The 11499-nt window shown below is 41.9% G+C and overlaps 1 protein-coding gene across 1 annotated transcript; it reads left to right on the top strand.

The window, feature by feature from the left end:
• The first annotated feature begins 1706 nt into the window (after nucleotides 1-1706).
• Nucleotides 1707-10547, top strand: CENPS (centromere protein S). Its single transcript, XM_065421339.1, has 5 exons — nucleotides 1707-1777; nucleotides 3783-3906; nucleotides 5316-5349; nucleotides 9072-9138; nucleotides 10389-10547. Exons 1-5 carry the CDS (start codon nucleotides 1730-1732, stop codon nucleotides 10545-10547), a joined length of 432 nt encoding a protein of 143 aa, XP_065277411.1. The 5' UTR covers nucleotides 1707-1729.
• The last annotated feature ends 952 nt before the right edge of the window (nucleotides 10548-11499 follow it).

The raw sequence follows: 11499 nt of genomic DNA, 5'->3' as shown, positions 1-11499 counted from the left end.
CTCACCTTCTCTCCACACTTGCCCCTTTTGTCCATCCCTAGCCCTGTGTCCCTCACTTCCCTCCTAGCTAAACCCAACCTCCCCACCAAATAAACGAACACGGAACTAACATGATGTTTGCAGCCATCATATTGTTCACTTGTGTTATACCTCTTCCCACCCTATGTATGTCTTGTCTATTTAGACTCTTTGGGACACAGTGCACCACTCTTGGTTGTCTGTTAAGCACTGATTCATAATAAATATGTTAATAATATTGTGACCTACAGGCAAAGGGATTCATAGACTCATAGGGTTAGAAGGGACCGCAAGGGTCATCTTGTCTAACCTCCTGCCAAGATACTGTATAGGATTTGTTGTGTCCATCATTTCATAACCACTGTAAGATTGAGATACCACAATATATCCCATTCCTAATCCAATCAGCCTGTAGTATTTGAGAGAGCTGTATATTTCTAGTTTAGAAATTAGATACATTATTTCAGCACCAACCATTTAAAAAAATATTATTTATAAAAATAAACTTCCATAGTTAGTACAATTACTTGCATTTTTACCTGAGCACAGGGTGTTTACATAAGTATCTCAGATGAGCTGCCATCACAAATAAATGTCCTCAGCTCACAGACGGCCAATGTGATGAGACAGTTAGAGCCAAGCCTCACAACCTAGCTAAGCATGGCAATGTTGCAGTCAAACTTTTCAATCTGATAAACACCAGAAAACTGAAAGGGTTTACAGTTGAAAACTGCTGCTTTTGGCTTGTTTTGGGGTTGTATTTTAGGGTTGCCAATTTTGGTTGTCTGTATTCCTGGAGGTTTCATCACATGACAATCTTGAATTAAAGATTAATCTTTAATTCCTGGAGACTCCAGGACAATCCTGGAGGGTTGTAATTTCTGACTTTACATATGCTAGAAGTTCTATGCATCTTAGGGCAAGATTAAGGCAAGGCTGTTCCTTATGCTACAGCATTATAACCTTTATGCTTTCTTAAAATGAAAATTCAGGAGTAAGAGGAGAATAATTCATGGTGTGAAATTATCAAAATGTATTGTATAGGAAAATGCTGACATCTAGTGGCTAGTTAAGGTGTATCTGAATCAAGACAGTTTTACAGTGGAAAAAGAGGGGAAGACAAAAATGGAAAAACCCTTGCAATGGAAATGGGTAGAGATTGAAAAGATTAGATGAAAGGGGGGATATAACAGAAATATGCAGAATAATCAATGGGGCCGAGGAGGTAAATTGAGTGCTCCTTTTTCTCTCTCAATACAGGAACAAGGTGACATTCAATGACACTGTTACAAGCAACAAATGTAAAACTGAATTATTTTGATGCAGCTTAATGAAGCTGTGGAATTTACTGCTATTGTCTAGTATTGATGCCAAGAGTTCTGTAGACATTGTAAAGGCTTAGACAGCTATAGAGATGGCCAGAGGATTTTTTTACAAAAATGTTTCCTATGCTCCCTTCTCTCCCTCCCTCCCCCTCCCCCCCCCAGCTCTATGGCCCCGGGCTCCCCGTCCGCCCCCCAGCTCCTTGGCCCTTTGCTCCTCTCACACCATCCCTCCCGCCTCAGCTCCCCTCCCACCTTTCTCCTCCAGGCCGGGTCAGCGCCGTATCCCGCCCGCTGGCGGCACCGCCTCTCCGCCCCGCCCCCCGTGGGCGCTGGGCGGGAGATTTGGGCTCCGCCGGTCGCGGGCAACAGCCGCCTGGGCGCGCGCCATGGAACCGTTGGGAGAGCAGGAGCGCGAGCGCCTCTTACACACCCAGGTAGAGGGTAAGGTGACCCCCGACCCGTCCCGGGGCGCCAGGCCGCCTCTTGCTGTCAGGAGCGGAGGAGAATGGCCGCCCGTCTCTTTTATCCCGTGGGTGGCACCGCCCCGAGTGTGTCTTCCGCCCCCCCCCCATATATACACAGCCCCTAAGGGTGCTGCCCTTTTCCCCCAGTCACCCTGGGGCGCTCCTTCCTCACCTCCTTCCCCAATAGGGTGACCAGACAGCAAGTGTGAAAAATCGGGACAGGGGGTGGGGGTAATAGGAGCCTGTATAAGAAAAAGACCCAAAAATCTGGACTGCCCCTATAAATCGGGACATCTGGTCACCCTATCCCCCAATCCCCTTGGGATAGGAGCCCCCTGCCCGCATTTCCCATCACTTTGGGGTGGCCTCTCCCAGCTCATTCCTTGGGTCATGTTCCTCCACCACACCCAACTGCACTAACTCTGCTCCCTCTTCCTAACTCTTGCCTTCCTCCCCTCCCCCCAACCTGCTCTTGGGAATAGCTCTGTTTTTCCCCTCCCCATCCATCCCCATGGATGCTATTCCCACCCCCATTTAGAGAATGGAGACCCCCCAGCGGAGGGTATTTTATATAGGGGGAGGATTCCCATTTGTGCCTTTGAAAAATCTCTGTACCCTATAAAGTGTCATTAACCCCCTTCTAGAGCTATGGTGTCCCGTCCAGTTCTTTCCCACCCACTTCCACTGTGGGATATTGCTCTACTATCTTCCTCCCATATGTTTCTGTGCTGGACTGGGTATGTGCAAATAATGTTATGCCAGTATCTGAACTGATACATGACTAGCCTCTTTCATGCTATAATGCAGTAAATGGTTATGTTATATAATTCACTGTACATTTTTGGAAGACCCTAAACCTAAATCAAGTTGCTAAATTTTCAGTTTCCTAATGGAAGAATCAAATTTGAGTCAAACTGTCCAGAGGAAACAAAAAAAGTCCAGCATTTAAAAATGAGTACATCTCAACAGTATGAGAAGGCCTCAGAGCACCAAAGATGCTATCCTTAATTTATATTATTATTATGCTTTTTCTGGCTCTCTCTCGCAAAATTAAGTTATGGATATTGGACAGGACATACATCTCCACTCAAATCTTGATTCTTCAGCCACTTGCCACCTGCTGCAGTGCTTAGTACTGTGCGTAATCTCATAGACTCTTCAGAGTAGCAAACTCTATATAAGCATATAAGGCCCAGATCCTCAGAGGTATTTAGGCTCCTAACGTCAATTGAAATAATTGAAAGTTAGGAGCCTAAATACCTTTGAGGATCTGGGCCTAAGTATTTGCCAGATGGATCAGGCCCTAAGGATGTTTTTGGAACTGCTGAGCATCTGCAACTCCTACTGAAGTTAATGGGACGTAAAGATGCCAAGCAACTCCCTGGATCAGGCCCATAAATAGGATTTACTTTTGTATACACAGAACATAGTACAAATGAGATCAGTTGTACAAAGGTGGCCTGAGCTCATTGTGAACTTAACAAAAAAAAAAAAAAAAAGTGTTGGTTTTAAACCTAAGTAAACAGAAACGATCATAGGTAATTTGTAATGGAAAAGCAAAGGGCAAGGTGTCATTGATGCTGTGATTTGATTGAACATTCATTACTTGAATATTTTAATAATAAATATTAATAATTTGTTTAAAAGTCTTTGATATCCTTAAGGGACATAGACCTTTCCCAATATATTTTATATTGACTCTCTTGTCCTTTCCCATCTTGTTTTTTTCCAGTTTAATTTAGACTGTAACCCCTTACGGGTAAGGGAATCCGTTTTTATCTGTATTTTAAAGCATCATACCCACTTATGGCACTACACACTTCATAAATGTGCTGTTGCAATAATTTTGTTCTGTATCGTTAAACAATGATGTATGTTTTATCCTTTCAGTCAGTGAATGTTTCTTTATAATTTACGTGAGAGATGGTGTATTGGTATGTAAAGTCAACTGTGTAATTGTTTTGGATTGTTTCAGAGGCTAAAGGCTGCAGTTCACTACACTGTTGGTTGTCTGTGCCAAGAAGTTGCAGAAGACAAAGGCATTCAGTTCAGCAAACAAACCATTGCAGCTATTTCAGAGATCACCTTTAGGCAATGTGGTATGTCCATACATATCTATATTTGTACACAGGAACAATCAGTGGAGATTAAGTGCTTTTTAAAAAATAGAACTGGAATTAGACTGTGTCTTGGGTCACTTTTAAAGAGTACAAGAAATATTAACTTTATTTTCCTGGCATGAAGGGGGTACTTAACACAAGGTTTGTGAAACCTCAGATATGGCCTCATCTATGCAACAAAATGGCCCACATTAAGAAACTGGTCAAGAATGTATATGATAATGGTTCCAGATAACATGGTTGTTCTGGCTGATGCCTGATAGTACAAAGCAGAGAGAGCCTTTTCTGACTGCAGGGATGAGGCTTGCCTTTCTTATTGTATGTGCAGCTATTCAGTTTCTTGAAATAGTGTTTTCTGCACTTCTTTTTTTGTTTGTTTGTTTTTTGGTAAATTGAAAATGCTTCAGGTGGTTTTGCGCGATAACTGCTATATAAATTCTTGGGCCATCTGGGAAGCTTATGCTTGCTTAGCATCTCTCTGACCTGGGTTTATTTACCAAGTCAGCTTATTGTTCATTTCTCCCCTTAACTAGAAATTATCATGTATAATGGTCCAGCAGCTTTCACTGCCATTTTATATCTAGTCTTTGAAATAAATAAATGCAATTAGTGGAATGCTTTAAAAAAAACAAGGCCATGGCTACTTTTGTGTGCTCGGGACTTTCTTGTAACAGTTGGGTATTAGCCCCAAAAGGTGTCATTTTCTTCCCAGGTACAACTTCTGCCATAGAGCCACGATGTGGACTGGGCCTCTCCAGCAGTATCACATGAAACCATAATAATGTTTAGCACTGATAGAGGTTTATAAACATTAATCACTTGAGATTAGCCATAGGTGTTTGGCCAGAGTAGATGGCTTAAGGGTCTAATATTCAAGTTTGTAATACTTGAACTCATGGGACCACAGTTTCAAATTCTAGCAGAACAACGCAACCCATCATGCTTCCAAGGTAGATAAGTTGAGTATAATGCTGTTTGTGTCTTTCAGACTGAGACCTTAAAAGTGTGAGGTCCTTTTTGCTCTGCATGGATGTAAAAGATCCCAGGGCAATGTCTGTAAGAGTAGAAGTTTATTGCTATTATATAATCAGACACAGAGACTTGCCTTGGTGTCCCTATCCAAAAATATCCATCACATCCCCATGCTGTTGTGCATCATATCTTACTCTGCTTGTTTGCATGGGTGCTGCCCTTCATTCCTAAGAATGGTGACATTTCAAGCGTTGTTGCTTGTATGTATTTTCTGAAATGCTTTGAGTCAAAAGGTGTTCTGTACATGAGACATTATTGGCCACCATAATTGCTATACAACTTAAATAGATTTCATCTTGTTGACTTTAGAAAGTGTTTTAACTGTGTGAAATGTCTTTTTAAAATTTTTCTTTCAGAACATTTTGCAAAAGACCTTGAAATGTTTGCAAGGTAGGTACTGCAAGAACACTTAATCCTTACAAAGTCTTGTTTTTTTGCTCTCCATTCAGTGACATATTTGGATACAGAATGACCTCTCTTTCTTATCCTCCTATCCAATTGTATTTGAGAGTGCCTGTACTTTCTGCATTTTTCAAGGGGCCCAGCCTGCTTTTCATTTGGTGGGCGATTGTAGCTACTGAAGTCATGCTGAATTAGAATGTAGCTTTTATTCAGTGTTCATTGTTTGGTTGGGGTCAAGAGTTTGTTTTTTTCATCTGAGTGCACTGTCTGTATTGGTAGTGTTGATTCAAAGCTGTCAGGGCATTTTCCAAAGTTTGCTGAGTGCTTGACTCAGAAACTGTTTTAATGGATGTGAATAATGTCTTAAGTACTCTGGATAATACTGTGGCTTGTGTTTCCCCCTCCTATCTGTTGGTCTCAGAATTGCTTTGTCAGTTTGTACCAAGGAAGGGAAAAAAACATACACAATACAAAATAAATAAATTACCTAGAGGATAATAAAGCCTAGTATTGAAAGTTGCTTCCTGAGTGTAGTCTTGTGTGTGAATTGTGTTCTCTCTAATGTAATTGCATGCAGGTGTCTGGATAAATACAGCACAGTAACCACAGTCAGAGGTTATCATTTTGCTGTGCTTATTAGCAATAGTAGTGCTTCTTGAAGAACGGATTAATAGTAGTTGGCTTTAAGCTTGTAAAACTTCAGTTGTGTGATGTGCCTGTGATTTATGCTCATCTGTTCAATTAGAACTGTGGGTAACAGAAAATTATTGCTATTGAAAGTTTTTATGAAACCATTTGAATGACTGAGGACTGTAGAGGCTGAAGCTTTTCAGTGTACTAACAAGTCAGGTTTGGTGCCAACAGTCCGTCCTCCCCATTGTATTATTTCTGTATGCAAAAACCCTGGGGATCTTAAATCTCTGTTTTGGGTCATCTGTGTATTTGCTTTAAACTGATGGGTATCTGTAACTCAACTCTTATAACATGAAGTGCCCAAGCATCCTTGTATCTCTGCTCTCTCAACAGCCCTTCATTTATTGCCACTCCTCCGCTTGTACAAAGCACTACTGCTAAAATTGCCTTCCTTTCCCAGCTGTTGGGACTGTGTCATTCCCCTCTTTGAATCCCACTTCTTTGAAATCAAGTTCAAGCTTGTTGTCCCCTCCATCAAGACCCTACACAACTTCACCCATATTTACATCTTTACTCTCATTGCTCTTCCAAGGCTTCTTTCCTAAACACCCCTCTGCAGCCTCCTCACTCTTGTCTTACACCTTGTTCTGTGCTACCTGGGACATCTTTCAGGCCTCTCTTTCCTCTCGAGGCCTTCCCCTCCTAGTGTTACATCATCTGCCTGTGTGGCTGCCTGCCAGCACACTTCTTCCTCTGGGTCACTGGAAGGGTTTATTTTTTTGCACGTGATAGCTTTAAATCAGTGTCTTTAGATGACAGGGAAATGCATTATCATCTAAATGAGTGAGACTAGATGACTCACAAGCTCTGAATGCTTAGCAGTATGGGGGTGTCTTATCCGGCTGAACTAGGGAGCTTAAAGTGGTGCTGGGGATTCGGTAGGTGGCACTCTGGGTCAAAACTGACCCAGTAACCTAAGATGGTGTTTAGAGGGAGCTGCATTGTTTGAGGTGCCAATTTTCAGTTCTATATAGGGTCTTCTATTGCCATCATCACCATAGAATCTGAGCACCTTCCATTAAATCATTAAGTGATGTGACGAACATCCGTCATGTGTGGTTCATTTTCTCCCTAGAGAGGAAATTGTGTGTAGTGTTTGTGTAGATTTTTTTTAAACAAATATGTGCATGCAACTCTGTTTGTGTTAGTGGCGGCTAGCTGAAGAAATGTGCCTTGCACTTGAAGTGGATGATGGTGAGTGTGACAGAATGGGATATGTCCATGTCAGATTATGAACTTATTTCATACTATGTGTGGAAATATTTGGCGCTGTGACTGCACAATCCTGGACATGCTCACTGCCTGGGAAAGGTGTTTAACATCTCATTGAAGGACTGAAAAGCCATCAAGACTGCGATCTAAGGCAGCCGATTTTGATTGTCTCAACTACTGGCACATCCCCATGGAACAGTAGTCTCTCTACGTAGGGGCCCACAAGAAAGGGGCAAAGTTGACTCCCGGGTCTGGAGTGTGAGTATGTGGCAGAGAGATAGAGGTCCTGTTTAAGAGCAAGGTCCTTCTTTGTGCAGGGGAGTCGACTGTCACAGTGTGTAACAAAGACTTGCAGGAAGAGTGAGATCAGATGATGGGAGGGTGTGTGTCAGGACTTTTTGTTGTTTTCCAAAATCTTGGACTCTCAACTGCCTTAAGAGAAAAGTTTCTGTGGTTAAGAACTTCCTTTCTGAGTCTGTGTTCCTTGCTTTTCTGCCATGTTGTCCCCAAAGGGGGTAAACTGAAAGTCAAAGTTCCCACAGCTCAGGTGCAACTCTCAGAGTGCATGTGTGAGTGACTGGGAGGCTTAGGAGGTCTAAGGCACTGGTTTCAGGGTCTAGGCAGCTGGATTACAGCATCCCACATCCCAAGGAAGGATGTCAGCTAGGTCACACTCCTAGACTCAGACCTATAGACCCAGAGTTAGAAATAGTGACTAGCTAGGACCCAGACATAGGCAACTGGAAATGGTAGAAAATGTTTCTCATAGATGCTATTATGTGAGAGCTTAGCATCAGTGAGGACTCAAGAGCACTCCTAAACAATGGCCTGAATTGTCCAGTTATGGTTGTGTACCATCAACCAAAGGAGGCTGCACCATAACTGCAAATTCCTCAAAGTATTTTCCTCTTCCCACCAGCATCACCTTAGTCTTGCTTGGGTTCAGCTTCAACCAGCTTCTTTTCATCCATGAGCTGATTTAATCAAAGCCCTGGGCCATCTTAGCAGTGGTGGTACAGTCACATGTGGTGAAGGAGAAGTAGAGCTGTGTGTCATCTGCGTATTGTTGGCGCTGGAGTCCATGTCATCTTACCAATTCTCGTAATGGCTAATAGGTGAATAGGACTGGAGACATAATTGATCTTTGTGGAATTCTGCACGTGAGGGGTCTAGTTGCAGAGGTACAGTTTCCCATCACTATTTTTTGGATACATTCCTCCAGGAAGGACTTTAAAACCATTTTAACATGTTCCATGGACTCTGCCACCTTTTTCAGGTGGGGACATGGGCGTTTATCTCAAGAACAGCAGAGCTTTAGGAGACTGCTTGGGTTCAAACAAGTATGGCTTAGAGCAGGATCTGTGGACCCAGACCACTTGGGTTTGTTGCCAATTCTGAAATTGATTCACTATGTGAGTTTTAGACAAGTGGCTTGAATGCTTGATGCCTGTTTTCCTCATCAATTTAACTTGTAAGATCTTTGTGGCAGGGACTGTTTCTTTTTATGTCTTCTGTGAAATGTTAGCACCCTAAGGGGCGTTGCAAAATCGGGATAATATCCATCTTTGTAAAGAGCATTGAGACCCCTGGATAAAAAGAAAAGTGCTGTCTAAATATCACCTATTATCATCAATAAGAGTGGCTGGGAACTCTTGCTGATCTATCTCATTCTAAGATGTTCAGATAAAGGTGAGAGAGCCCATGGTTAGGTGTACAGACCTTTTTACTTAGTGCTTTTAACACCCCTTTGCTACAGATCTCACCAAACATACTGAAAACTGGTTGTTTGTTTTAATTTCATGCAGGCATGGAAAACGAACTGTAATCAATTCAGAAGATGTGAAGCTTTTGGCCAGGAGGAGCAACTCTTTGGTGAGATTAACACCTTTCCCTCCTCTCCCCCCATTTTATTCCTAATAAATTACATGAGTATTCCCAGGAGCATCTGCATCAAAACAATAGGTGGTGAAATTAACAACTGCTGTTAAATTATAACCCAGAAAAAGATATGGATAGTGGGCTGGCAAGACCAATCTCCCAACCAGCATCCTTGGCGATCAGTTTGATTTCTTTTTCATCCTGCTCTAGTTTTTGACATTTCTTCCTCAGTATAGTAGCACAGATCTGATTACAGCTGGAGCATCAGCCGTGTTCTAGATACAGCAAAGCTGCTGAGGCTCCAGGTACAGAACATAACCCCCAATGAACATGTTACGATATCTTCAGACTTGGAAAGAGATTCTTTTGTTTTTCCTGTCGTCATGTTTTTGAGTTTCGGGTCAGGGAAATCTTGTCAAAGCTGCTAAATGACCTAACACATCAGTAAAGTGGAGATTATTCTTCCCAGATTTCTGTAAATATTCTGTCATATGATGGCCTGTATGAGATCCAATGTCCATTCCACATAACTTAGCTGTTACATGTAACAGCTATCCTGGTAAGCATCTAAACTTCATCAGGAAGAGAACATAAATCCTTCACATTAGAACAAGTATTTGTTAAGCACCAACATTGTGTTTGGCACTGCACAGAAACCAGAGATACAGTCCTTGTTCTGAGGAGTTTACAATCTAAACAGGTACTTCTGTGCAAGCTTGTACACTTTTCTGCAAGCATGCCTCAGCTGCTAATTTTAGCCTTATCTGGGTAATTCTTTCCTTCCATGTGGAACATGTGACACAAGTCCATCTCAGAAGAATTGGTGAGGATTGGAGCTTCATTTTATATTCCTAACTACCAGATGCAGTATAACTTAATTGGGTGTGGAGTGTCTGTGAGGAGAAACAAGATTATTGTGCTCTCTCCATACTGGAAGCACAACTGTCCTAGCTACAAATCTGTGTAAACATAGCTGTTACTAACTGTGTGCTAGTCAGGGAACAGGGTACAACATTGAAGCCAAGGCCCTGATCCAGCACTGGGATCTCGGCTGTCTAAGATGTTTCTACAGAAATCCAACTGAGAATGAAGGTTTTATCCAAAAAATAAGACAGCTGGTGCCTGGCCCTACTGGTGTGTGGAATGTTTCTGTCTGTAGACAGGAAGTTGGCCAGCTTGTTTTTCTTAGGGTGTGTGAACAAGCTGAGACCCCAGCAGATGACTGATTACTTCTCTGTGGTTAGCTAAGGTATATCACCCAGAAGAGTGAAGAGCTTGCATTGAATAATCTGGAACAAAAGGAAAGGAAGAAAAAGAAGTCCAGCGCAGCAAAAGGAAGAAGAACCTCTGATGAGCAGGTGGAGGCTGCTATGGCTGAGAGTGAGGATTCCAACATGGCGTGATCTTCCTCTCAAACCACTTCTTTGCTTGCTCTCTGCTTTGAAACATGGAGCAGTAAGGATCTAATACTATGTTAGGGAAACAACAGCAGCCTATTTGTATGGGAACTCCATTGGGAGATGCCTTTGTGGGGTAGCTATAGCATTGAGTCCTTAGGTTTTAGGTGAACATGATTAATATTTTAGTTCCATCTGTAAAAACAGGCATCAATACCAAAAGCTTTTTAGAAGTCATCAAAGGAAGGTTTACAAAGACAAGTATTGCCATAATATTTTAATGTTTTTCTATTTATATTTCCCCAAAGAGAATTTATTATTGAGTGCTTGAAACTCTAAAGCAAGGTATCCTTTACCTAGCCACATAAAAGAATCTAGAGAGTGTGAAGGGCTCTTTCTGGCAATCCTCCATGTCATTTGTGGTTGGCTTCTTCAAATTGCCAGTCTGAATTGTGATACTCCACACTTGTTGATTGCTGCTTTATTGAAGTGTATAAACATTTTTCAGCCATAACTCATGCTTGTCATTCTTTTTGGCTATTAAAGTAGATTTTCCTGCATCATTTTCCCAAGTGAAATTATTTGTGTGCAACACTCTCATTTTAATTGGGATGAACAAGCTGTACTTCAAGCCCTTGTGTTTAGATGAAATAGAAGATACTGACAACCTATCCTACAATTAGTTCATCTTCTCTGCTGCTGCCAGACCTGGCTAAAGTCAAATGTAGCATTGGATTACTATTGGATGTGTCCTCAACCTTTTTTACTGGTGGATGGGATCTATGATTCAGGGTCACTTCTAAATAATGATTCTGATTCTAATATATAGGGGGATAAGACTGGCCTCTTTAGCAGCTTCTTTTTTGCCCTTTCCTGAACTTAGACTTATCTTGTGCTGCTCAGTCATCCTGAGCTGTTCCCAGTTAGCACTTTGCCTTATGGACTTTCTCAGCTTAAT

Source organism: Emys orbicularis, chromosome 22, assembly GCF_028017835.1.
Source record: "Emys orbicularis isolate rEmyOrb1 chromosome 22, rEmyOrb1.hap1, whole genome shotgun sequence".
NCBI lineage: Eukaryota > Metazoa > Chordata > Testudines > Emydidae > Emys > Emys orbicularis.
This window is presented reverse-complemented; position numbering and strand designations above follow the sequence as displayed.

What these genes read in the sequence shown, in the direction of transcription:
- CENPS (XM_065421339.1), top strand. Translation starts at nt 1,730, where the DNA reads ATGGAACCGTTGGGAGAGCAGGAGCGCGAGCGCCTCTTACACACCCAG. An exon ending in AGCGCCTCTTACACACCCAG is followed by an intron (nt 1,778 to 3,782) that starts GTAGAGGGTAAG and finishes GGATTGTTTCAG; the next exon opens with AGGCTAAAGGCTGCAGTTCA. An exon ending in GACCTTGAAATGTTTGCAAG is followed by an intron (nt 5,350 to 9,071) that starts GTAGGTACTGCA and finishes AATTTCATGCAG; the next exon opens with GCATGGAAAACGAACTGTAA.